At 32.8% G+C, this 25,000-nt stretch overlaps 7 protein-coding genes across 8 annotated transcripts in view; 4 read left to right on the forward strand and 3 right to left on the reverse strand.

The window, feature by feature from the left end:
• Nucleotides 1-7,340, reverse strand: part of LOC119611070 (probable ATP-dependent RNA helicase spindle-E) — an 11,558-nt gene extending 4,218 nt beyond the window's left edge. Inside the window, 15 exon segments of the mRNA XM_037966527.1 lie at nt 1-285; nt 345-566; nt 631-781; nt 846-1,447; nt 2,598-2,734; nt 2,810-3,140; nt 3,203-3,369; nt 3,426-3,580; nt 3,643-3,866; nt 3,930-4,046; nt 4,105-4,344; nt 4,408-4,557; nt 6,680-6,976; nt 7,031-7,053; nt 7,056-7,340. The exon segment at nt 1-285 is cut by the window's left edge and continues 57 nt beyond it. Coding sequence (XP_037822455.1) covers nt 1-285; nt 345-566; nt 631-781; nt 846-1,447; nt 2,598-2,734; nt 2,810-3,140; nt 3,203-3,369; nt 3,426-3,580; nt 3,643-3,866; nt 3,930-4,046; nt 4,105-4,344; nt 4,408-4,557; nt 6,680-6,976; nt 7,031-7,053; nt 7,056-7,224 — 3,270 coding nt within the window. The 5' untranslated portion in view covers nt 7,225-7,340.
• A 516-nt stretch (nt 7,341-7,856) lies between these two features.
• Nucleotides 7,857-9,004, forward strand: LOC119611067 (methyltransferase-like protein 23). The gene is made up of 2 exons (XM_037966524.1): nt 7,857-8,265; nt 8,357-9,004. The coding sequence occupies exons 1-2, from the start codon at nt 7,987-7,989 to the stop codon at nt 8,945-8,947; spliced, it is 870 nt and encodes a 289-aa protein (XP_037822452.1). The 5' UTR covers nt 7,857-7,986; the 3' UTR covers nt 8,948-9,004.
• Nucleotides 8,892-9,283, forward strand: LOC119611068 (glycine-rich RNA-binding protein 8). The gene has a single exon (XM_037966525.1). The coding sequence runs from the start codon at nt 8,964-8,966 to the stop codon at nt 9,225-9,227; it is 264 nt and encodes an 87-aa protein (XP_037822453.1). The 5' UTR covers nt 8,892-8,963; the 3' UTR covers nt 9,228-9,283.
• A 127-nt stretch (nt 9,284-9,410) lies between these two features.
• LOC119611059 (dihydroorotate dehydrogenase (quinone), mitochondrial) lies at nt 9,411-11,158 on the reverse strand. Its single transcript, XM_037966514.1, has 3 exons — nt 10,895-11,158; nt 10,626-10,835; nt 9,411-10,558 (listed from the first exon to the last, which is right to left on the reverse strand). The coding sequence occupies exons 1-3, from the start codon at nt 10,919-10,921 to the stop codon at nt 9,596-9,598; spliced, it is 1,200 nt and encodes a 399-aa protein (XP_037822442.1). The 5' UTR covers nt 10,922-11,158; the 3' UTR covers nt 9,411-9,595.
• Nucleotides 11,106-12,533, forward strand: LOC119611060 (S-adenosylmethionine mitochondrial carrier protein homolog). Its single transcript, XM_037966515.1, has 4 exons — nt 11,106-11,396; nt 11,516-11,785; nt 11,847-12,265; nt 12,334-12,533. The coding sequence occupies exons 1-4, from the start codon at nt 11,304-11,306 to the stop codon at nt 12,455-12,457; spliced, it is 906 nt and encodes a 301-aa protein (XP_037822443.1). The 5' UTR covers nt 11,106-11,303; the 3' UTR covers nt 12,458-12,533.
• On the reverse strand, nt 12,476-13,738 carry LOC119611063. Its single transcript, XM_037966518.1, has 3 exons — nt 13,445-13,738; nt 13,177-13,380; nt 12,476-12,757 (listed from the first exon to the last, which is right to left on the reverse strand). Exons 1-3 carry the CDS (start codon nt 13,610-13,612, stop codon nt 12,698-12,700), a joined length of 432 nt encoding a protein of 143 aa, XP_037822446.1. The 5' UTR covers nt 13,613-13,738; the 3' UTR covers nt 12,476-12,697.
• Nucleotides 13,739-13,829: 91 nt separating this feature from the next.
• Nucleotides 13,830-24,794, forward strand: LOC119611058 (zinc finger protein 658-like). 2 transcript variants are annotated; one of them, XM_037966513.1, is made up of 3 exons: nt 13,830-14,723; nt 23,701-24,623; nt 24,684-24,794. In XM_037966513.1, the coding sequence occupies exons 1-3, from the start codon at nt 14,038-14,040 to the stop codon at nt 24,740-24,742; spliced, it is 1,668 nt and encodes a 555-aa protein (XP_037822441.1). In that variant the 5' UTR covers nt 13,830-14,037; the 3' UTR covers nt 24,743-24,794. The 2 variants fall into 2 exon arrangements, with proteins under 2 accessions (XP_037822441.1, XP_037822440.1); XM_037966512.1 differs by lacking the exons at nt 23,701-24,623; nt 24,684-24,794 and adding exons at nt 16,889-17,813; nt 17,880-18,138 and having other exon boundaries at nt 13,843-14,719.
• Nucleotides 24,795-25,000: the final 206 nt, after the last annotated feature.

Raw genomic sequence — 25,000 nt, forward strand, 5'->3', positions numbered from 1 at the left:
ATTAAAGGTCGTATGATCAACCTTAATAAAAACATTAGCCACAGCATCAACCACGGAAAATACTTCCAATTCTACAGTACCAGCATTAGCACATTTCTGTAATAACTCATTAGCATCATCAGACCATTTGCCGTTGGGAGAACGCACAGTAGAGGGTTGTACCATGGCTAAACGACATTCAAAAATACGTGGAGGTATTTCGGATAGGGAAGCAAGTTTTTCAGAGAAACAGCGCAAATCTTCAAAGTCAACAGTGCCAATGCAACCATTGTCAATGAAAAATACCTAAGAATAAAAATAATTAATTAATATTAATGTATTTTACACAATTGTTTAAAACTTACTTGAAATTGTATAGAACGAGCATTGGAAATAACTTTTAAAACTTTAGCTCGTCTATATTTGTTATCTAGAGGTGCTGACAACAACATGCCTTTGGATACTGCCGCAGGACTATCAAAGACACCAGCTTTCAATTCGCGTGGATCATTGAGGGCATCGTGTATGTCTCGCAAACGTTCAATTTCGGAAGCGGGCAAGAAAAAGAATTTACTACAATGTTCAATCTAAAATTTATACAAAAATTAAGGTTCATATCAAAAACTCTCTAAAAATTAATTTCAAACTTACATGAGTTATTTGGCCTCTTAATTTCTTCTGAAAGATGGAAGGTAAAACTATCAAATCGGCATGTTTAAGTGAGTCTTTCACCAGCTGCCATTCACCATCTTTAACACTTACGACGCCCAATTCTTCAGCATATTTAATGCCCATATTTACACTAAATTGAGAAATTAATAAAATTATTTTCCTTAAAAAAGTTCAACGACATCTTCAAAACTTACTCCATAACATTTATTATAGTTTTCATTTTCGACAAACGCATTCTTACTGCCTTATAAACCTCAGCCCGAACTTTGCCCGGTACCGTTAAACGATAAGTACTATCATCATATTCATCTTCGAGATTTTTCTTAAATGTTACAAACACCTTTTCCGAGCCCGATTGAAAGCGTACCTCAATATCTTTTGCTGGTATGCGAACATCTTTGAAAATATCCTTAATAGAGCGTGTGTATAATTCTCCTACATGTTTATTATTGAAATTAGTAAAGAAAACTGTACGACAAGGATCATTGCCATTGAGAACATGATACATTTTGCGATCTCGTTCAGTGTCATTAAGGGATGTACGTGTAAAATAATTGGGATAGAAAGCTCCGGCAATAATAATTTTTAAAATAATAGTTTTTTCTCGATCCATCCAGTGAACACGTTGATAGGTTGTCTGTTCTTTGAAATTCAAATTGGCTAGACGTTCTTTTAGTTCTTGTACGAGCAAATGCATTTCTTTAATGGTACGTAAATTGATGTAGAAACGTTTTGCCCAGGCATGTTCGCCCTCTTCTTCGCGTAGGCTATTTTGTTCACGCATTGATTTCCAAACCTAGATATGGAAATATGTATATGTAAGTAAGGAAAAGAAATGTTTTATATAACAGCACTTTCTTTAAAAAGTTATATTCAGAAAAAGCTTTTAAGTTTTATTTTTTGTTTAAAAAACTTCTTTAAAAATTACTTTTTAAAACATCTTTAGTTTTTTTCTCAAAAAACTTTTTATAGCAGATTTCTTAAAAATGCTTTTGAAAGCTTTTTTCTTAAATGCTTTGTAAAGCTTTTTCTTAAAAGGTTTGTAAAGTTTTTAATGTTTTTTAAGCTTTTTTCTTTTAAAGCTTTTGCTTTTAAAGCTTTGCTTTAAAAGCTTATGTCATAAAATACTTCTTAAAGCTTTTTTCTTAAAATGATTTATAAAGCTTTTTTCCTAAAATGTTTTTTTTTTTCAAAAATGTTTTTGAAAGCTTTTTCTTTAAATGTTTTTGAAAGCCTTTTATTTGAAAGCTTTTTGTAAAAAGATTTTGAATTTTTTTTTTTTTCTTTTTAATGTTTTTAAAGCTTTTTTCTAAATTTTTAATATGCTTTTTATAGTTTTTTCTTAATTCTTAAAATGCTTTTTAAAGCTTTTTTCTTAATTGAAGCTTTTTTTAAACAATTTTTTTGGTTTTTTTGACAAAAGGTTTTTTAATATTTTTCATAAAAAAGCTTTATTTTAAGCTTCATTCACAAAAAAAACTTTAAGCTTTAAAAAAACATTTTTGCATAAAATATTTTAATTTTTTCACGCTTTTTCATTTAATATTTTTTGGTAAAAAGCTTTTTTTTACAAAAAAACCTTGCAGCTTAACACAAAAACTTTTTACAAAAATATGAATGAAAAAGCTTTTATTACACAAAAGTTTTTTTCTTAATTTTTTGTTACAGAAAGTTATAAGCATAGAATATCCATGTAATAAGTATTCTTAAAAAGCTTTTATTATACAAATGATTTTTCATTCTAAAATTAAAAGCTATTTTGTTAAGAAAGCTTTCGTAAAAAATTTAAAAAGTTTTTAATTTCTTTATTTTTTGGAGAGAACCGTTTTCATATAATTTTCTTGTGAAAAAGCTTTATTCCGAAAAAGTTATTTTCTCACAAAAAGTTTATACTGAAAGCTTTTTCATAAAAAATATTTTTGTAAGTTATTTATACATTATATTACCTTATAAGACTTTAAAATGGCAAATAAGTCTGAACCTGAACCATCAGCCCAAAGTAACTTTTGTAAATAAGCATCACAATCACTTTGAGGCGTAGAACCATGATAACGAAAAATAGAGCGCACGCTTAAACCAGCAGCTAAAAATATAACAAACAAAAAACCCACAAATTATAAATAAAATATCCAAAATTTTAAGAAAGAAAATACACTACCTATAATAATAGCATCTTCCAGAACGCTAAATATATAACCCAAGACAATTAAACGACTCAGTCGTATATTTAAAGGTAAAGAAGCCATAATGCGACCCATATAACTAATATCACCATCCTGTACAGAATAAACACCATTAACTGTGGTATACAAAGCTCCCACTTCTTTTAAAGTTAAAATAGTATTGTGAATATCACTTAAATTGGGAGGACTCATAGCCAAGCCGAGAATATCCGGTGGAGGACCCATGTCAAGAAGTTTGGCTTTTAAGACAACATTTTCCAAAGGGCAGCGTAACATTTCGGGAATGCTGAATTCATCCATATAATTCTAAAAATGAAAATTTGGGTTAAAAATTATAAGAACATATAAAAAGGTAGTAAAAAATCCACCTCATAGTAATATCTGGGAACTAAACGATAAACACGACCATTCATTACACGACCAGCACGACCGGCACGTTGTTTACAATTGGCTTTGGAGGCCCATTGCAATTGCAAAGATGTAAAATTGGAGGCAGTATCAGTAACCAAAGCTTTGGTTAGACAAAAATCAATAACTGGAAATATATAATATTAAACAGAATTATTAATAAAGAAAAATAGTTAATCTTACCATATTTAACATCGGGTACAGTTATAGAACTTTCTGCTATATTAGTGGCTAATATAACTTTACGATAACCCAAAGGAGCCTGATGGAAAACCTTGATTTGTTCATCGGGCGATATTAAGGAATGTAAACGTATGGGACTTAATTTTGGGGTGTTTCTGTAAAAATATAACAAAATAGAACATGGTGTATAATAATATTATTAAACATTATAACTTACTCTTCTGAATTATTAAGCAATTCCAATCTTTTGCACATTTGTTCGATTTCATTGATGCCGGGTAAAAATATTAAAATGGAAGTGCTATTCGCCGCATTCGTTTGAGAATTTAAACTTAAAGCCACCTCTTGTTTTTCAATGTTATCAATGACAATTATCAGTTTTAAAACTAATCTATACATTTCAGGTGATATACCCGGTTCAGTAACATCTATTTCCACATTCTAAAACATAATATTTAAATTAAAATTTCCCGTTTTTAACATACATTTAATTATAAAACTTACGGTATTATTAATACGTCCCAAATCATCTAAATAGAAATCTTTTACTTGAAATAAACGTCTAGAGTCGGCTTTTAAAATGGGTGCTGGTTCACGTTTGATTTTAAAATAATTGGAAAACTTTTAAAAGAAAAAATGTTTATATAAAAAAAATTGTCGCAATTACACAACAACTTACCTCCACTGAATTAATAGTGGCCGACATTAATATAATCTTACAACGTTTAGAGTTGGTGCTCAAGAAACGTCTTATAACTATCAACAAAAAGTCCATTTCTTGATCTCTTTCATGCACCTCATCCAGTATAATGTGTGTATAATTGCCCAAAGATTTTTCATGTATTAATTTTTGTAATAGCACGCCGGTCGTGCAGTAAACAATTCGAGTATCTTCGCTTATATTGGCATGTAGACCAACCTGAAATTTAGTTATTACAATAATTAATTTTTTATTCATTTTTTGTATTGTTGGGTGTTTTACCTGATAACCAACTATAGATCCCTCTGGCCATTTACGTTCTTGGCAAACACGACGTGCTATGGATATGGCAGCAATACGTCTTGGTTGTGTGCAAATTATTTTACAATACTCTCGTCGAGTATAGGCATCATCAATGATATATTGGGGAACCTGGTGACAAAAAGTTACAAATATGTTCTCACAACAGTTTCTTGAATTTTTAAAACTTATGGGCTTTACTCTGTAACTAAATATAAATTAATAGAATCGAACTAAAACAGAACTATACTTAATCTAAATAAAACTAAACTAGAATTGAACTAAAAGGTAACTGAACTAAGCTAGAACTAAACTAGAACTGTATTAGAACAGAACTAGAACTGTATTAGAACTGAACTAGAACTGAACTAGAACTGAACTAGAACTGAACTAGAACTGAACTAGAACTGAACTAGAACTGAACTAGAACTGAACTAGAACTGAACTAGAACTGAACTAGAACTGAACTAGAACCGAACTAGAACTGAACTAGAACTGAACTAGAACTGAACTAGAACTGAACTAGAACTGAACTAGAACTGAACTAGAACTGAACTAGAACTGAACTAGAACTGAACTAGAACTGAACTAGAACTGAACTAGAACTGAACTAGAACTGAACTAGAACTGAACTAGAACTGAACTAGAACTGAACTAGAACTGAACTAGAACTGAACTAGAACTGAACTAGAACTGAACTAAACTGAACTAGAACTGAACTAGACACAGAACAAGAAACGATCAGAAACTGAATAGAAACTGAACTAGAACTGAACTAGAACTGAAATAGAATGAACTAGAACTGAACTAGAACTGAACTAGAAGAACTAGAACTGAACTGAAGAACTAGAACTGAACTAGAAACTGAACTAGACGAACTAGAAAACTTGAACTAGAAAAAACTGACTCGAAACTGAACTAGACTGAAACTCGAAATGAACTAGAACTGAATGAACTGAACTAGAACTGAACTAGAAACTGAACTAGAACGGACTAGAAACTGAACTAGAAACTGAACTAGAACTGAACTAGAACTGAACTAGAACTGAACTCGAACGGAACTAGAATGAACTAGAAACTGAACTAGAACTGACTAGAAATGAACTAGAAACTGAACTAGAACTGAACTAGACACTGAACTAACTGAACTAGAACTGAACTAGAACTGAACTAGAACTGAACTAGAACTGAACTAGAACTGAACTAGAACTGAACTAGAACTGAACTAGATACTGAACTAGAACTGAACTAGAACTGAACTAGAACTGACTAGAACTGAACTAGAACTTAACTAGAACTAACTAGACTGAACCTAGAACTGAACTAGAACTGAACTAGAACTAAACTAAATAACTAGAACTAAACTGAACTAAACTAACTGAACTAGAACTGAACTAAAACTGAACTAGAACTGAACTAACGAACTAGAACTAACTGAACTAGAACTGAACTAGAACTGAACTAGAACTGATCTAGAAACTGAACTAGAACTGAACTAGAACTGAACTAGAACTGAACTAGAACTGAACTAGAACTGAACTAGAACTGAACTAGAACTGAACTAGAACTGAACTAGAACTGAACTAGAACTGAACTAGAACTGAACTAGAACTGAACTAGAACTGAACTAGAACTGAACTAGAACTGAACTAGAACTGAACTAGAACTGAACTAGAACTAACTAGAACTGAACTAGAACTGAACTAGAACTGAACTAGAACTGAACTAGAACTGAACTGGAACTGAACTAGAACTGAACTAGAACTGAACTAGAACTGAACTAGAAGTGAACTAGAACTGAACTAGAACTGAACTAGAACTGAACTAGAACTGAATTAGAACTGAACTAGAACTGAACTAGAACTGAACTAGAACTGAACTAGAACTGAACTAGAACTAGAACTGAACTAGAACTGAACTAGAACTGAACTAGAACTGAACTAGAACTGAACTAGAACTGAACTAGAACTGAACTAGAACTGAACTAGAACTGAACTAGAACTGAACTAGAACTGAACTAGAACTGAACTAGAACTGAACTAGAACTGAACTAGAACTGAACTAGAACTGAACTAGAACTAGAACTGAACTTGAACTGAACTAGAACTGAACTAGAACTGAATTAGAACTGAACTAGAACTGAACTAAAATGAACAAAAACTTAACAGCGAATATAAACTATAACGGAACTATAAAAAGCATTTTAAAAGAAAACTAACTTTTTGAAATTAGAAAAACAACAAGAAAAACTTACCTGCGTTGTTTTACCACAACCAGTATCACCTTCTATGACCACCACTGGATTAGCCCGTATGGTATTAACAATTTCCTCTCTCTTATCGTGTATAGGTAAATTTTCATCACGTCTCAAATCAAAGGGATAACGATCATAAATGGCATCATCCACACGATTTGGACGACTAGGACCATTATCATTATCCCGCTCATCATCAGAATCTGATAAACTTTCTAAATCATCCATACAAGAGGAAGCCACCACACTGCAGGAGGCACCATAACGGGATTGATCATTATCGCCATTCAAATCCAACTTTTAAATAAAAAAATTAAACTCTATAAAAAAAATCGTCTTTGTTCTACAAACCTGTTCTAATTTTAAACGTTCTGTTCGGCTACATCCTTTGAGTATTCCGTGCCCGCATATTCACGTTTCATAAGGTGTTTTGAATCCTCCGCGGGAATAACAGTAGTTGCAACCGTGCCTGAGACACAACCGCGAGGTACGGTTTTGCGCTCAAAGTTTTTGGAAAAATCAAAGAAATCATTTATGTCATCCATATTTGATAACTTTGAGATTTAATCTTGTGTTAAATAAATTAATTAATAATTATTTTTCAAATCTGTCGCCAATTGGAAGCTGCGTCTTTCGCCAAATATTTTTGCAACAAATGCCGCTAGAAAATAAATTAAAATCAAGATGGATTTAAACAAAATGTTCTACAAGTTATATACTTAGCAATTTTGTATATATAGTTTGACATTAACGGTTATAAAAGTTACTTTTTATACATCAAGTTTGACAGTCCTTGTGTATAAAAAAATAATCAACAGTTTAAATAACTTTACCTTGTTGAAATTCTCCTTTAATGAAATGTTATCAATGGCGAAAACAGCAACAATAACAAAAAAAACAATGTAAATGTAAAACTGAGCTGCCAAGTTTTAATAATAAGAAAATAAAATAAGTGCTTTTTTAAATTTATTTTTATCAAACAATTTAGAAAATTTTAATTTTAGTTAATTATTGCTAATTGTTTAGTAAAATCTTTAAGATTTACACAAAAAAAATGAAATTTATTTATGTATATTATTTAACATTATTCTACTACGAAGGTTGGCAACTCTATTTTACAGTTATCTATATATTTAAACGATTTCCAACACTACTTTTAGTTCTTGGTTCTTCTTTATGCCATAAATTTTGTTTACGGAAACACAAAGAAAAAAAAAACAGTGATAATAAATAAACATAAATAAATTTAAATTAAATTTAGTTTTATATATTTTTCTGAATAAATAAATTAGCCAATAATAAAAACAATGACTAGTGGTCGTTTTCATTTAAATGGCGAAGCTAGTGATCCTGAACAAAATACAGCCTCAACATCAGCCGCCGCAGCAGCGGCAGCAGCAACAAATACAACAGGTGGTGTAGCCAGCGCAGCTGCTAGCGGAACAACAGAAATAAGAGAAAACGAAAAAATCAGAACATTTGTCTTCACCAGTAGAGGCAACGCTTCAAACTTACCCAGAAACGATAGAACACATTCAGTGGCAGCAACAGAACCTCTAGAAGAGTTAGAAATAAAAATACCCGAGGTAAGTCTTCAAAAAATTAAATTCTTATTAAAATATTTGTTTAACAGTCCAAAAATGTTTATGTAATATTCCTCGTTTGTTTTTATTTCAGCTTTTACAAAGTGGTTATTCCTTTTACACGTGGCCCTGTGCTCCTATTTTAGCCTGGTTTTTGTGGGAACGTCGTCACTCGTTGGTAGGCAAACGTATTTTAGAACTAGGAGCTGGTACTGCTTTACCAGGCATATTAGCAGCAAGGTGTGGTGCCCAAGTGGTTTTAACCGATAACTGCATATTACCCAAATCTTTGAATCATATACGCCGTTCCTGTGCAGTTAATAATTTAACGCCCGGACAAGATATCGAAGTGAAAGGTTTAAGTTGGGGTCTTTTACTAAACAGTGTATTTTCTTTGGGTCCCCTGGATTTGATTATTGCTGCCGATTGTTTCTACGATCCCAGTGTATTTGAAGATATTATTGTGACAGTATCATTTCTTTTAGATCGTAATCCTACGGCAAAATTTATTTTCACCTACCAAGAACGCAGTGCGGATTGGTCCATAGAAGCCTTACTCAAGAAGTGGAAACTTTGTGCTTTACAAATCAATAGCGACGATATTGGTAAAGCCTCAGGTGTGGATTTATTAGAAATTTTAGCAGGCCACACTATACATTTAATAGAAATAACTAAAGAAACCTAAAACGCTAGAAGAAACAATGTCGAATTTTGTACGTCAATCTTATAAGTTATTTGTGGGCAATTTACCCTGGACCATTGGTCAAAAGGAATTGCAAACTTATTTCTCCAAGTTCGGGCATGTCTCCTCTTCATCCATAATCTATGATAAACAGCAGGGCTTTTCGAAGGGTTTCGGTTTTGTAACATTTAGCAGTAGTGATGCCTATAATAGTGCCTGCAATCAAAATGTTCACTTTTTAGAGGGACGTGTACTTAATGTTAAGGAAGCTAATAATCAATAAGTTTATAATTTATGTATGTAAATGAAATGAAATAAATTGAATTATTTAAATTAAAAGTTGTATTTGTATCACTTTAATAATGCCAAAGGGAAAAAGCAATTATTTTATTTTTTTCTTTTTATTTCACTTTACTCCCACAACTTTTGAAAGATGTGTTTAAAAAACATTTGATATAAAAATAAATTGCAAGGGGAAACATTCTATAATTAGTTACTACGATATTTTATCAAATTTCCTACAATTGCAACATAGTTGCTAAAAACAAAAAAATCAATAACTTTAGCAATGTTTCGAAATCAAATCACATTCCTACCTAAGCCGAAGCAAAAATTGTTTATATTTACAAAAAAAAGAAAACTGTGCAGTTTTTACTTATTTAAATAAGTTTTATAATTGCTACCCACTGCCTCAGTGATGGATTTATAATTTTTAGCTTTTAATATTTCAGCCAGTTCACTTTTGACTCGCTTAACTATGGGCGGACCATGATAGATGAATGAGGTGTACAACTGTAGATAAGAAGCACCAGCTTCAATTTTTTCATAAGCATCCTGGCCGGAAGAAATACCACCTACACCCATTATGGGAATTTTGCCACCAGTTTGGTAATACATTTCTGCTATTAAGGCTGTAGACTTGGAGCGTAGGGGAACACCACTCAGACCGCCCGTTTCTAAAGCAGTTAAAGAAACCTCCTTAAGATTATCGCGGGCTATGGTAGTATTTGATACTATTAAGCCATCGACACGGCAGCTTTTCTTATTCACCACTGCGGCTATATCTTTAATATCCTGTTGTGTTAGATCGGGAGCCAGTTTAAGCAATACGGGTACTTTATTGTTGGCATGCAATTCATTACGGGTTTTTATGACTGTTTCCAAAAGAGCCTCTAAATCTTTTTTACCCTGTAGATCTCTTAGTCCGGGAGTGTTGGGACTGCTTATATTTATAACCAAGTAATCAGCTATGGGGCCAAATATTAAAACACCTTTTCTATAATCCTCCTTGGCCGAGGGTGAGGTTTTATTTTTACCCAAGTTTATGCCTAAAACACCTTGAAAATTTCCCGAATCTTTCAAAGCTTTTAGGCGTTTAAATACCTCAGCATGGCCCTCGCTATTGAAGCCATAACGATTTATAATGGCCTCATCTTCCACTAAACGGAAAACACGAGGCAAAGGATTACCGGGTTGAGGTTCTGGTGTAACTGAACCGATTTCTACAAAACCAAAGCCAATTTGTGACAAACCTTCAACAGCTTCTCCTTGTTTATCAAAACCGGCCGCTATACCCAAAGGGTTGGTTAAAGGTAGACCAAAAAAGTCGGTTTGCTATATAATTTAAATTGGATAATGGTAGGAAATTGAAGTTCACTATAATATCGCTTAAATAACTTACCAATATAGCATCATCTGGTTTATTGGATTTGCCAAACAATTTATATTTGCAAGCCCACACCGCCAATTTGTGGCTAGTTTCTGGTGGCAGTAGACGCGTGGCCGGCATTAAGATTTTCTCATAATACTGCTCTTGGCCTTGGTGAATGCACAAACCGGAAAACACCAAACCACCTCCAGTACAAACCAAAGCCAATGTTTTAAGCTTATTCTGAATAAGAATTATTAATATTTTGGTTTTAGGAAAAACATTAAATTATTAAAACTTACTGCCGTCTTAGGAGCACGAGCCGCCATAATTTTATAAAAATATTAAATAAAAAATTTGCAAATTTGCTAAATATTAACAAAACAATGTTAATAACCAGGTGGTTTTAACATTATATTAATGAACTGTAAACTTTAACAGTAATTTATTAAACTAACATTTTTTAATTCTGTTATCATCTATTAATTCGCCTTACAACAGCTGTAGACTTAACAGATAATAACAAACGTTTTTTTTTTTTTAGTTAGACATGCTATTACGGCAACCAAAAATTAGTTTTAGTTTTTAATATATTAATAATTAATTAATTTAATTAACGATTAATTACACTTAAAAGTGTAACAAGTGTTTAACTATTATATAGTTGTAAAAAGTGTAATCAATTTAAATTGCTTTATTCTGTCTTGTAAAATGGAAACTGAATTGATACAAGGCAATGTTAACCCACTGGCAGCGCCCGTGACCCCAGCGTCACAGACACATAGTTTTATTAATGCATTGGTGGTAAGTTTTTGTAGATTTAAAAAGTTGTTATATAGATATAAGTTTATGATCTTGACGATCTTGTAATAAATGAGCGATATATTATGATAAAATTTAAAATATATGTATAAACATTTTAGGCTGGTGGAGTTGCTGGTATGGTGGTCGATATAGCATTATTTCCCATAGACACGGTTAAAACACGTTTACAAAGTGAAAGAGGCTTTTGGCGTTCAGGCGGTTTCAAAGGAGTCTACAAGGGTTTAGCACCTGCAGCAGCCGGTAGTGCCCCCACTGCCGCCTTATTTTTCTGTGCCTATGAAAATTTTAAAACTTTATTCAGCAATGTAGCAGGCTGCACCAAAAATTCACCCTATATACACATGATTTCGGCATCAAGTGCAGAAGTGGTAAGTGGAAATTTGAAAAAATATAATAAAGTGTTATTAACAAAAATACATCCTTCAATAGCTTGCCTGTTTAATACGGGTGCCTGTAGAAATCGCCAAACAACGTAGACAAACTCTGGGAAATAAATCGCAGCAGGGAGCTTTACAGATACTATGGACTGCTTATAAAACAGAGGGTCTAAGAAAGGGTGTTTATCGTGGTTTTGGTTCTACCATAATGCGTGAAATACCATTTAGTTTTATACAATTTCCTCTATGGGAATTCTTTAAATTACAATGGACCCCTATGACGGGACTGGATTCTACACCGTTTTCAGTGGCATTATGTGGTGCTGTAGCTGGTGGTATTTCAGCTGGTTTAACTACACCTTTAGATGTGGTTAAGACAAGAATTATGTTGGCCGAACAGAATAGTTCGATACGTAAATTGCCCATACCAAAAGTATTGTCTTCCATATATCGTGAAAGAGGTTTCAAAGGGTAACTATTATTGCATTTTTTCTTTTTATTTAATTTTACTGGAATTTAATGGATTTTGTTGATTTCAGTTTATTTGCTGGTTTTGTACCTCGTGTTATGTGGATTACCTTGGGTGGTGCATTTTTCTTTGGTTTTTATGATTTAACCTGCCGTTTATTGGGTGCAGAGAGTAATACAGCAACCAATGCTTAGTTTTTTGTTTTGTTATAGTTTTTAAAATAATTGAATAAATATATTTAATAAATTTTCACTAAATATTACTTTAAAATTGAATATAATTGTTCGTTATTTGTTGCAGTTGCTTGATATTTTTTGGGAAATGTTCGTTTGGGTGCAGTAAAAGATATATTTGTGTTGACTAGCAGCTGTAGTTTTCTTCATTTAATACTGTTTTTTTTTTTTTTGTAAATAATACTGGAATAAGGCATATTATTAAGTAAATAGATCGGAAGTTCTGTTGAGATGTGAAGTACTTAAATAATTTTCATAACGCTGAAAAAGAAATTAAAAAGAAAATTAAAAAAAAACTTCTGAAAGTTTAGTAAAGACTTCAAGAAAGTATGGTAGAAATCATGGCCGACCATACGATACACTACGTTAAGCACAAATTTAAAGTTTATATGAAAACTGAATTTACCATTACAAAAAATAATAACCAGTCTTTGAGAAAATAGGGCTGGGTATCAAAATTTATATATTCTGGTATTATTAAGGCTTGATAAAACTTATGAGTCAATAACAACTATTTTCGTAGTATTCGTACTTTAACATTTGACCGATATTTTAATATAAAGGTCAAAAGATTTTTCATAATGACTCTGATCTGTTACGAATATTTTAAGATGGATGCCGGACTCATAATACAGCTAAAGGGTCTAAGTGCAGGGTATTAATAAACAAAATTAACTTACATTATTTATTTGTAATTTTCCTCTAAGTAAACTTTTTGTGGGATTATCTTCATTGTCTACCTCATCTTCCTCTTCCTCCACAGCGTCGGGATCTTGTTCCAAAGGAGAATCATATTCGTTATCTTCATATAGGAAACGTCTACCCTGACGCTTCTTACAGTACAAATGCACCAAACGTCTTCTATGGCTGGCCATCAGATACACCTAAAATAGCGAAATTATTATTAACTTTTTATTATAAACTATATAGGTATTTTATCTTTCTTACCAATAAAGCTAATATAACAATGCCCAGGAGGACACCCAGTGGTATTAGTATATAAAAACTGCCCTCTTCAGGTATTTCTATTGTTGGCAATGTTGTATTTTCCGGAAAGACTGGAACAATTTGTGTTGTTTTATCATGACTGGGTACTGTTGTTTCTATTAAACCCATTTTTAATTAATATTTTATATATTTTCGTTAAATTTTAACTAATTTTTATGTTTTGCCAATTGTTTACATTGATTTTTTTCTATTCTTGTTCTTTTTCTTCAAAAAAAAAACTGTAAACAAGGCGAAGTTAAACAATTCGCCTTAAACATGTGAGAGATTTAACGGCTCTGTTATTACCTTTATTTTCATTAACATTCTCTGTTATAAAAGAGTAAACAATGTTAAGCAAGATAAATAAGAAAAATCTGGCAACTTTACACACAGAAATCTAAATAATTAAAAAATTTAGAAGTGTTTGACATCTTTGACAAAAATTTATATTTTTTGTAAAAAATACCGAATAAAACTTAAAAAATTAAGATTTTAATAAAAATTCTTCATTTCTATTATATAACTCAAATAAATTCCATGAATTTCCAAACAAAATGTCTGCAACCGCTTTTGTGATGCCTAATGACTTGTCTGATTTGTGTCGCGTGTGTTTGCAATTGCCAGAGGAGTCCCAATATTTGGATTTGACCACCATTTATGATGAAGATGATAATTTAACTTATGGTGAATGTTTTACGATTTGTACACAAATAGATTTAAGTGCCGGCGAAGGAGTACCTCATCATTTGTGCAAATCATGTGGTTTGGAACTGCAAATGTCCTATGATTTTCATAAGAAAATTGAAGAATCCAAAAAGGTGATAGAACAATGTCAAAAACAAATAGAAGAACAAAAAAGAAATTCCAACAGAGAAGAGTCACAAGGACTACATTCAAATGCTAGTGGAGAAAGGCGGGAGGTGGTTCAGCTTCTAAATGAAAAATATGTCATAAGTGATGACGAGGAGGACGCTGAAGAGTTGGCAGGATCTTCTCAGGAAATTCAGGTTGTAAACATAATGCAATCAGAATTCGATACACCAGCCCAGGAGGTAGACGAGACTGATGATATGGATATTATAAATAAAATTTGTAATATAGAGGATAATACACCGCAGGAAATATTGCCGGATAATGATAGGGACACAACTATGGAGCATATGGATGCGCATGATGTGGCCGATGAAGCTGAAGAAATGGATGACTATCAAAATTTGGAAACCTTAGAGGATGAAGGTAAGTGAATATTATAATTTTATATATATAGATATAAGGCAAAAAGTGCTGTCAGAAACTTGCCTCTTATTACTAAACCGGCACAGAATTTAACAAATATTTCTATATGAAAATAAAACACATTTAAATTGAGAATATTTATGGGCCAAAATATTTCAGAAGATTTCAAATTAATAGTAGTTATGATTTTGCCAACTTGTTATCGTATTTCTCGTTTGCAATATAATTTAGTTGTTTGTATGGAAATTCGAAAAAATTATAAACAAAGGTAAACTTCCACTTTAGACAAAAAAAAAAAAAAAAATAAAAAATTATCCGATATGTAATGAAAATCGAGCGATTTGAAATCGAATCGATTTCAGTTCTAGTTCAGTTCTTGTTCAGTTCTAGTTCAGTTCTAGTTTAGTACTAGTTCAATTCTAGTTCAGTTCTAGTTTAGTTCTAGTTCAGTTCTAGTTCAGTTCTGGTTCAGTTCTAGATCAGTTCTAGTTCAGTTCTATTTCAGTTCTAGTTCAATTCTAGTTCAGTTCTAGTTCAGTTCTAGTTCAGTTCTAGTTCAGTTCTAGTTCAGTTCTAGTTCAGTTCTAGTTCAGTTCTAGTTCAGTTCTAGTTCAGTTCTAGTTCAGTTCTAGTTCAGTTCTAGTTCAGTTCTAGTTCAGTTCTAGTTCAGTTCTAGTTCAGTTCTAGTTCAGTTCTAGTTCAGTTCTAGTTCAGTTCTAGTTCAGTTCTAGTTCAGTTCTAGTTCAGTACTAGTTCAAATCTAGTTCAGTTCTAGTTCAATTCTAGTTCAGTTCTAGTTCAGTTCTAGTTCAGTTCTAGTTCAGTTCTAGTTCAGTTCTAGTTCAGTTCTAGTTCAGTTCTAGTTCAGTTCTAGTTCAGATCTAGTTCAGTTCTAGTTCAGTTCTAGTTCAGTTCTACTTCAGTTCTAGTTCAGTTCTAGATCAGTTCTAGTTCAGTTATAGTTCAGTTCTAGTTCAGTTCTAGTTCAGTTCTAGTTCAATTCTAGTTTAGTTCTAGTTCAGTTCTAGTTCAGTTCTAGTTCAGTTCTAGTTCAGTTCTAGTTCAGTTCTAGTTCAGTTCTAGTTCAGTTCTAGTTCAGTTCTAGTTCAGTTCTAGTTCAGTTCTAGTTCAGTTCTAGTTCAGTTCTAGTTCAGTTCTAGTTCAGTTCTAGTTCAGTTCTAGTTCAGTTCTAGTTCAGTTCTAGTTCAGTTCTAGTTCAGTTCTAGTTCAGTTCTAGTTCAGTTCTAGTTCAGTTCTAGTTCAGTTCTAGTTCAGTTCTAGTCAGTTCTAGTTCAGTTCTAGTTCAGTTCTAGTTCAGTTCTAGTTCAGTTCTAGTTCAGTTCTAGTTCAGTTCTAGTTCAGTTCTAGTTCAGTTCTAGTTCAGTTCTAGTTCAGTTCTAGTTCAGTTTCTAGTTCAGTTCTAGTTCAGTTCTAGTTCAGTTCTAGTTCAGTTCTAGTTCAGTTCTAGTTCAGTTCTAGTTCAGTTCAGTTCTAGTTCAGTTCTAGTTCAGTTCTAGTTCAGTTCAGTTCAGTTCTAGTTCAGTTCTAGTTCAGTTCTAGTTCAGTTCTAGTCAGTTCTAGTTCAGTTCTAGTTCAGTTCAGGTTCAGTTCTAGTTCAGTTTTAGTTCAGTTCTACTTCAGTTCTAGTTCAGTTCTAGTACAGTTTAAGTTCTGTTCTAGTACATTTCAAGGTTCAGTCATAGTTCAACATTATTTTTCTACCCTGTATCACAATAAAAAATGTGATTTTTACGCTAAGCTGTTCAAGATTAATTAAAAAATGAATTTAAATTAACTTTAATTAATTAAATTGCTGTTTTCAATTTGGAGGGATATGAATTTCTAATATTTAATATGTTTTATTAAATTACGGATAATTTGTTCGTATTTATTTGTGAAAAATTCAAGTTGTGCATGTGAATAAATTTGCAATTATGTTAGTTAAGTGTCAATCAAGAAATAAATAAAATATTTGTAATGTTTCTGCTTCTGTATTTAAACCATTTCATTAAAATAGAAAAGTCAAATAAAAATTTTGAGTTCCCAGAGAACTAATTCAAATATTCAAAGAGTTTTTAAACAATAATGTTCTAACTCGTTATTTAATTATATCCAACTAATAGAAATATAAATAATTACTACTAAATTTTTCTATCTTAAAATATACAGAAACGGAAACACTACAAATAAAATGTGGTGAAAACACTATACCCATACAAGTAACAAAATACAAAACTTTTGAATGTGGCATTAATGAAGAATATGTGGAATATGCTGAAGAAGAGGAAAATGAGGAGGATGAGGGAGTAGCAGAGTCAGAGCAAGATAAAATATTAAATGAAGAATATGCACAAGAACCAAATGACGAAGATATAGCGGAACATTTAAGATGGCAAGATAATGTTGTGGCGGTAGCCAGTAAAGAACATTTACCCATTGAAATTGAGGATGATGATGAACAGGAGGAGGGAGATGAAGAACATGAGGCAATATATGAAACAAACGAAAGTCACATAATAATAGAAGATAGTTCACAGGATGAAAATAAAACAAATAAAACAGTCAATGACAACGATGGTAATAATAATAATAATAATCCAACACGTAAACGTCATGTAGGCTCCTATAGCTGTGACTATTGTCATCGTGTCTTTCCTAACTATTCACGCATGAAAACTCATCGTCGTTGTCATGAAAAAGATCGTCCTAAATTCTCTTGTTCCCAATGTGGTCGGATGTATGCCACCAAACAAGCCCGAGATTGTCATGTGCAAACTGCTCATGATAAATCCGGTTTTACCTGTAGCATTTGTAATAAAGTTTTTGCCATACGCAAAAGTCTAGAGATACATGTACGCTATCATACGGGTGATTTTCCACATGCCTGCAATTTATGTGATAAAAAGTTTGCACAAGTCTGCCATTTGAATACCCACATTAATGTTAAACACAATAAAATACGTTTTTCCTGTGATTATCCGGGTTGTGGAAAGTTTTTTACTTCCTCTACATCATTGCGTAATCATGAATATACTCATGGCATAATGCCATTCGAATGTGAATATTGTCAGCAGGGTTATCCGGCTAAAGCGAAGTAAGTTTTTTGATTTGTTTAATAAAGTTAAATTAACTTAATTTATTGTTTGATTTTCCTCTACAGATTAAGAATACATATACAACGTAAGCATGGCATGGACCTTAGTAAAGATCAATTGGAAAATATGCGTAAATTTCATGTTATGCGTTCAAAAGTTAATTTGGTGCAATTTGTGGATTCGTAGAAAGTATAATTTTATATTTTATTTTAGCTTCTTTTTTGTAGTATAATTAAAAAAAATATATTTAAAACACAATTTCTTTGTTTTCTCTATAGAAACATTTTTCAAATCTTAAATAAAAATGTAAATAGTAAATCTATTTGTAATACAGTCTTATCACCATTTTTTAACTTTCCTTAGTATGATTTGATAGTGAGAATGTTCGATTCTATATGATTGATTCACTCTTGGTAATTCTGGTTCTAGTTCAGTTCTAGTTTCGTTCTAGTACAGTTCCAGTTCACTTCTAATTCAGTTCTAGTTCAGTTCTAGTTCAGTTCTAGTTCATTTCTAGTTCAGTTCTGGTTCAATTCTAGTTCAGTTCTGGTTCAGTTCTAGTTCAGTTCTAGTTCAGTTCTAGTTCAGTTCTGGTTCAGTTCTAGTTCAGTTCTAGTTCAGTTCTAGTTCAGTTCTAGTTCAGTTCTAGTTCAGTTCTAGTTCAGTTCTAGTTTAGTTCTATTTCAGTTCTACTTCAGTTCTAATTCAGTTCTAATTCAGTTCTAGTTCAGTTCTAGTTAAGTTCTAGTTCAGTTCTAGTTCAGTTCTAGTTCAGTTCTAGTTAAGTTCTAGTTCAGTTCTAGTTCAGTTCTAGTTCAGTTCTAGTTCAGTTCTAGTTCAGTTCTAGTTCAGTTCTAGTTCAGTTCTAGTTCAGTTCTAGTTCAGTTCTAGTTCAGTTCTAGTTCAGTTCTAGTTCAGTTCTAGTTCAGTTCTAGTTCAGTTCTAGTTCAGTCTAGTTCAGTTCTAGTTCAGTTCTAGTTCAGTTCTAGTTCAGTTCTAGTTCAGTTCTAGTTCAGTTCTAGTTCAGTTCTAGTTCAGTTCTAGTTCAGTTCTAGTTCAGTTCTAGTTCTAGTTCAGTTCTAGTTCTAGTTCAGTTCTAGTTCAGTTCTAGTTCAGTTCTAGTTCAATTCTAGTTCAGTTCTAGTTCAGTTCTAGTTCAGTTCTAGTTCAGTTCAGTTCTAGTTCAGTTCTAGTTCAGTTCTAGTTCAGTTCTAGTTCAGTTCTAGTTCAGTTCTAGTTCAGTTCTAGTTCAGTTCTAGTTCAGTTCTAGTTCAATTCTAGTTCAGTTCTAGTTCAGTTCTAGTTCAGCTCTAGTTCAGTTCTAGTTCAGTTCTAGTTCAGTTCTAGTTCAGTTCTAGTTCAGTTCTAGTTCAATTCTAGTTCAGTTCTAGTTCAGTTCTAGTTCAGTTCTAGTTCAGTTCTAGTTCAGTTCTAGTTCAGTTCAGTTCTAGTTCAGTTCTAGTTCAGTCTAGTTCTAGTCAGTTATAGTTCAGTTCTAGTTCAGTTCTAGTTCAGTTCTAGTTCAGTTCTAGTTCAATTCTAGTTCAGTTCTAGTTCAGTTCTAGTTCAGCTCTAGTTCAGTTCTAGTTCAGTTCTAGTTCAGTTCTAGTTCAATTCTAGTTCAGTTCTAGTTCAGTTCTAGTTCAGTTCTAGTTCAATTCTAGTTCAGTTCTAGTTCAGTTCTAGTTCAGCTCTAGTTCAGTTCTAGTTCAGTTCTAGTTCAGTTCTAGTTCAGCTCTAGTTCAGTTCTAGTTCAGTTCTAGTTCAGTTCTAGTTCAGTTCTAGTTTAGTTCTAGTTCAGTTCTAGTTCAGTTCTAGTTCAGTTCTAGTTCAGTTCTAGTTCAGTTCTAGTTCAGTTCTAGTTCAGTTCTAGTTCAGTTCTAGATCAGTTCTAGTTCATTTTTAGATCAGTTCCATTTCAGTTCTAGTTCTATTTCAGTTCTAGTGTAGTTCTAGTTCTGTTGCAGTTTATTCTATTTAGTTCTATTTCAAATTTTTTCTTATCAATTAACTGTAAAGTACTATTACAAATGGACTACAAATAAGAAATTGAATTGATTTAAAAAACGCCCTACGTATAAATAAAATGTTAACGTTTATTTAAATATGTCTCTCATAAAATTACTATACGACTCATCACTTAACGATAATATCCACAACCTATTCATTAAACTGAATGTGCAAACAAATCTATTTTAGACCTTCCATCTTTTATGTTTAAAGAGGAACGTTTAAATGATGACATCGAGCCCCCTGAGGAAGAAATTATAATGAACACCACAATAACACCTTGTATACCAGCTGGTATTAGATTACCTTTACCTGCAGGGCCTCCATTTATATGTGAATTTTGTGGTCATAGTTGCAAAACGAAAGCCCTATTGGCCTCACATCGTCATAGAAAACATCGTCATAAAGAGTCTGCCTATCAATGTGATAAATGTGATCAACAATTTAGTTCCAAAGATGTCTATGACAAACATTTAAAACGTGTATCTTGTCACAAATATCCTGAATTTCAATGTGAATATTGTTCGAAGAAAATTATAGGATCAGCAAATTATAAAATTCATTTAAGATTTCACCAAAAAATCTATCCCTTTGAGTGTGATCAATGTGACAAAGGTTTTATGTTGGCCATACATTTAAAGGTGCACAAACAAACGAAACATGAAAATAAACGTTACGTATGTGAGGAGGCAAATTGTGGAAAATTTTTCAAATCACAACAATCTTTAAAAAATCATATGTATGTGCATTTGGGCTCTTTGCCGTATTCATGTGAATATTGTGGAAAAATGTTTACGAATAGAGGAAGGTGAGTTGAAACATTTGCAATTCTTTACAATTGTTTCTTATGTTTATTTTCTATTTGCAGTTTACGTTGGCATTTAAAAACTTGTCATGGTAGGGTAGTTACTGGGCAGGATCTGGAACGTATGCTAGTCTCTGAAGAAATATCAATTAAAGCAGAGGTTCAATCAGTCGAATTTAGTGAAGAGGAAGATGTTTAATAAAATATAAATAAATTCCTTTAAAAGTTTTTTCTGTTTGCGGGATTTTATTTTCTTAAATTTTATGTTCAGTTCATCTTTAGTTTTAGTTTATTTCTTGTTCAGTTCTAGTTCAGTTCTAGTTCAGTTCTAGTTCAGTTCTAGTTCAGTTCTAGTTCAGTTCTAGTTTAGTTCTAGTTCAGTTCTAGTTCAGTTCTAGTTTAGTTCTAGTTCAGTTCTAGTTCAGTTCTAGTTCAGTTCTAGTTCAGTTCTAGTTCAGTTCTAGTTCAGTTCTAGTTCAGTTCTAGTTCAAGTTCAGTTCAAGTTCAGTTCTAGTTCAGTCCTAGTTCAGTTCTAGTTCAGTTCTAGTTCAGTTCTAGTTCAGTTCTAGTTCAGTTCTAGTTCAGTTCTAGTTCAGTTCTAGTTCAGTTCTAGTTTAGTTTCAGTTCTAGTTCAGTTCTAGTTCAGTTCTTGTTCAGTTCTATTTCAGTTCTAGTTCAGTTCTAGTTCAGTTCTAGTTAAGTTTTAGTTCAGTTCTAGTTCAGTTCTAGTTCAGTTCTAGTTCAGTTCTAGTTCAGTTCTAGTTCAGTTCTAGTTCAGTTCTAGTTCAGTTCTAGTTCAGTTCTAGTTCAGTTCTAGTTCAGTTCTAGTTCAGTTCTAGTTCAGTTCTAGTTCAGTTCTAGTTCAGTTCTAGTTCAGTTCTAGTTCAGTTGTAGTTCAGTTCTAGTTCAGTACTATTTCAGTTCTAGTTCAGTTCCAGTTCAGTTCTAGTTCAGTTCTAGTTCAGTTCTAGTTCAGTTCTAGTTCAGTTGTAGTTCAGTTGTAGTTCAGTTCTAGTTCAGTTCTAGTTCAGTTCTAGTTCAGTTCTAGTTCAGTTCTAGTTCAGTTCTAGTTCAGTTCTAGTTCAGTTCTAGTTCAGTTGTAGTTCAGTTCTAGTTCAGTACTATTTCAGTTCTAGTTCAGTTCCAGTTCAGTTCTAGTTCAGTTCTAGTTCAGTTCTAGTTCAGTTCTAGTTCAGTTCTAGTTCAGTTCTAGTTCAGTTCTAGTTCAGTTCTAGTTCAGTTCTAGTTCAGTTCTAGTTCAGTTCTAGTTCAGTTCTAGTTCAGTTCTAGTTCTAGTTCAGTTCTAGTTCAGTTCTAGTTCAGTTGTAGTTCAGTTCTAGTTCAGTTCTAGTTCAGTTCTAGTTCAGTTCTAGTTCTAGTTCAGTTCTAGTTCAGTTGTAGTTCAGTTCTAGTTCAGTTCTAGTTCAGTTGTAGTTCAGTTCTAGTTCAGTTCTAGTTCAGTTCTAGTTCAGTTCTAGTTCAGTTCTAGTTCAGTTCTAGTTCAGTTCAGTTCTAGTTCAGTTCTAGTTCAGTTCTAGTTCAGTTCTAGTTCAGTTCTATTTCAGTTCTAGTTCAGTTCTAGTTCAGTTCTAGTTAAGTTTAGTTCAGTTCTAGTTCAGTTCTAGTTCAGTTCTAGTTCAGTTCTAGTTCAGTTCAGTTCTAGTTCAGTTCTAGTTCAGTTCTAGTTCAGTTCTAGTTCAGTTCTAGTTCAGTTCTAGTTCAGTTCTAGTTCAGTTCTAGTTCAGTTCTAGTTCAGTTCTAGTTCAGTTCTAGTTCAGTACTATTTCAGTTCTAGTTCAGTTCCAGTTCAGTTCTAGTTCAGTTCTAGTTCAGTTCTAGTTCAGTTCTAGTTCAGTTCTAGTTCAGTTCTAGTTCAGTTCTAGTTCAGTGTAGTTCAGTTCTAGTTCAGTTCTATTTCAGTTCTATTTCAGTTCTATTTCAGTTCTAGTTCAGTTCTAGTTCAGTTCTAGTTCAGTTCTAGTTCAGTTCTAGTTCAGTTCTAGTTCAGTTCTAGTTCAGTTCTAGTTCAGTTCTAGTTCAGTTCTAGTTCAGTTCTAGTTCAATTCTAGTTCAGTTCTAGTTCAGTTCTAGTCCTGTTATAGTTTAGTACTAGTCAGTTCTAGTTCAGTTCTAGTTCAGTTCTATTGCAGTTCTAGTTCAGTTCTAGTTCAGTTCTAGTTCAGTTCTAGTTCAGTTCTAGTTCAGTTCTAGTTCAGTTCTAGTTCAGTTCTAGTTCAGTTCTAGTTCAGTTCTAGTTCAGTTCTAGTTCAGTTCTAGTTCAGTTCTAGTTCAGTTCTAGTTCAGTTCTAGTTCAGTTCTAGTTCAGTTCTAGTTCAGTTCTAGTTCAGTTCTAGTTCAGTTCTAGTTCTAGTTCAGTTCTAGTTCAGTTCTAGTTCTAGTTCAATTCTAGTTCAATTCTAGTTCAGTTCTAGTTCAGTTCTAGTTCAGTTCTAGTTCAGTTCTAGTTCAGTTCTAGTTCAGTTCTAGTTCAGTTCTAGTTCAGTTCTAGTTCAATTCTAATTCAGTCCTAGTTCAGTTCTAATTCAGTTCTAGTTCATTTCTAGTTCAGTTCTAGTTCAGTTTAAGTTCAGTTCTAGTTCAGTTTTAGATTGTTTTGCGCTATTACCCCCAAAAATCGATATGTGATTGAAAACTTAAAAGACCATTTATTTAGAAACTGGAAAAGATAGTGCCAAGGAAGCGATCATCTGTGATCACTTGTATTTCCCAACAAAAGACATCGATCTTTTAATGAAAATAAAAAGTCCCTTTTTACTATTTATGGGACTAGTGCATATTGATACATTTGGTCGTGTAAAACCGTTACCCTTTCAGAAAAAGATCATTTTTTACTATTCAAATAACTAGTAAAACAAAACATTACTAACGAAAAAGTGCATCTAAAAGTTTGTGAATAATTGTTACGAAAATCAGAAAATAATGTATATCATAATAAAATATAATCATATAGAAACATTGTTAGATTCTGTAAATATCTAGACCTATGAACGTACAAATGCTTTGCATAAACAAATACCGTTCTAACAACTTTTAAATGCATATTTTTCTAGAAAAAGAACAAAAGTTAAAACTAATTTAAAAATAAAAACTGAAACTGCAAATGAAGACCAACAGACTATGCTACAAGAAGAGATATTTAAAGTACCAACAGAAACATATTCCTTAAAAAATGAATTAAATAAAGAAATTAAAACTGAAATTTCAATGGAAAATAATGATAATCAGGATCCCTTAAGGGGCGAACACTATATCATTAGCCATGTTGAAGAGGATAATACAACAGCCGAAGTTATTAAAATTGAAAATGAGACATTTAGTGAATATATTGTAGCAAGTCCAGCCACCATAATACCCGAAGTTGTTGATCCACCTCTAGCTACTCAACAGCAACTCTATGGGCGAAGTCAACCTATAGGATCACCATTTGTATGTGAATTCTGTGGTCACATTATGCCAACCAAGAATGCCTTATACAAACATCGTCTTCGGAAACACAATGTAAAGGGCTTTTCAGGCCAAGACAAACCCTTTAATTGTCATTTGTGTTCTAAAGAATTTGTTACCATGTCTTCGCTGAGACTCCACATAAATATGAGTCATTTAAAAAAGGGTTTTGAATGTGAGCATTGCGGTTATAATTTACCCACCATGAATGCTGTCTATCAACATCGTTTACGGAAACATCGTGATCCCAAGAAACAAAAAAAACTGTTGCGTTACAAATGTACTCAATGTTCAGAGTTATTCGAAACGGCTGAGGGTTTAAGTTTACACAAGACGAAGAAACATGCAAAGAAACGTACTGCAGCAACAGAAACAAATGAGTGTTTTGAATGTGAATATTGTGGTTATAAATTGCCCACGAAAAATGCTTTTTATCAACATCGTCTAAGGAAGCACAAACGCCATAAAAGGATACTGAAAATTCCTTGTGCTGAATATACTGTAACAACGCATTGCCTTCCAATGAAAGGTTAGTATTCTGTTAACGTTACGAAAGAGAAAAATTTTTAATTTTTACGTTTTTTTGCAGTTTACAAACTGGAATCTGCTGGAATACCAGGAGTTGCTGCCTGTAAACAATGGGGATAGGCTAGAGATAATGTTAATATTAGTAATAGGTAAATGAATGAAAGAAAATAATGTAGGTGAAATAAACTGCGGGAAAACGGAGGGGAGCGGAGAAGGAAAGAGGAAGACGAAGAGGGGAAAAGGCGGACGCTAGAAGAGAGAGAAGCAGAACAACGATAAGGGGGGCCCAGGGAAGCGGGGGGGGGGAAAAAAAAGCGAGCGAGCGAGAGCGAGCGAGCGAGCGAGCGAGCGAGCGAGCGAGCGAGCGAGCGAGCGAGA

This window comes from Lucilia sericata, unplaced genomic scaffold, assembly GCF_015586225.1.
Source record: "Lucilia sericata isolate MDLA Ls3-8-SP2 unplaced genomic scaffold, ASM1558622v1 Contig001353F_arrow, whole genome shotgun sequence".
Taxonomy (NCBI): domain Eukaryota; kingdom Metazoa; phylum Arthropoda; class Insecta; order Diptera; family Calliphoridae; genus Lucilia; species Lucilia sericata.

What these genes read in the sequence shown, in the direction of transcription:
- LOC119611067 (XM_037966524.1), top strand. Translation starts at nt 7,987, where the DNA reads ATGACTAGTGGTCGTTTTCATTTAAATGGCGAAGCTAGTGATCCTGAA. An exon ending in TAGAAATAAAAATACCCGAG is followed by an intron (nt 8,266 to 8,356) that starts GTAAGTCTTCAA and finishes TTTTTATTTCAG; the next exon opens with CTTTTACAAAGTGGTTATTC.
- LOC119611068 (XM_037966525.1), top strand. Translation starts at nt 8,964, where the DNA reads ATGTCGAATTTTGTACGTCAATCTTATAAGTTATTTGTGGGCAATTTA.
- LOC119611059 (XM_037966514.1), bottom strand. Translation starts at nt 10,921, where the DNA reads ATGGCGGCTCGTGCTCCTAAGACGGCA. An exon ending in CTCGTGCTCCTAAGACGGCA is followed by an intron (nt 10,836 to 10,894) that starts GTAAGTTTTAAT and finishes ATTCTTATTCAG; the next exon opens with AATAAGCTTAAAACATTGGC. An exon ending in AACCAGATGATGCTATATTG is followed by an intron (nt 10,559 to 10,625) that starts GTAAGTTATTTA and finishes TAAATTATATAG; the next exon opens with CAAACCGACTTTTTTGGTCT.
- LOC119611060 (XM_037966515.1), top strand. Translation starts at nt 11,304, where the DNA reads ATGGAAACTGAATTGATACAAGGCAATGTTAACCCACTGGCAGCGCCC. An exon ending in GTTTTATTAATGCATTGGTG is followed by an intron (nt 11,397 to 11,515) that starts GTAAGTTTTTGT and finishes TAAACATTTTAG; the next exon opens with GCTGGTGGAGTTGCTGGTAT. An exon ending in CGTGAAAGAGGTTTCAAAGG is followed by an intron (nt 12,266 to 12,333) that starts GTAACTATTATT and finishes TGTTGATTTCAG; the next exon opens with TTTATTTGCTGGTTTTGTAC.
- LOC119611063 (XM_037966518.1), bottom strand. Translation starts at nt 13,612, where the DNA reads ATGGGTTTAATAGAAACAACAGTACCCAGTCATGATAAAACAACACAA. An exon ending in TTGTTATATTAGCTTTATTG is followed by an intron (nt 13,381 to 13,444) that starts GTAAGAAAGATA and finishes TCGCTATTTTAG; the next exon opens with GTGTATCTGATGGCCAGCCA. An exon ending in GAAAATTACAAATAAATAAT is followed by an intron (nt 12,758 to 13,176) that starts GTAAGTTAATTT and finishes TTTCTTTTTCAG; the next exon opens with CGTTATGAAAATTATTTAAG.
- LOC119611058 (XM_037966512.1), top strand. Translation starts at nt 14,038, where the DNA reads ATGTCTGCAACCGCTTTTGTGATGCCTAATGACTTGTCTGATTTGTGT. An exon ending in GGAAACCTTAGAGGATGAAG is followed by an intron (nt 14,720 to 16,888) that starts GTAAGTGAATAT and finishes TAAAATATACAG; the next exon opens with AAACGGAAACACTACAAATA. An exon ending in GGTTATCCGGCTAAAGCGAA is followed by an intron (nt 17,814 to 17,879) that starts GTAAGTTTTTTG and finishes TTTCCTCTACAG; the next exon opens with ATTAAGAATACATATACAAC.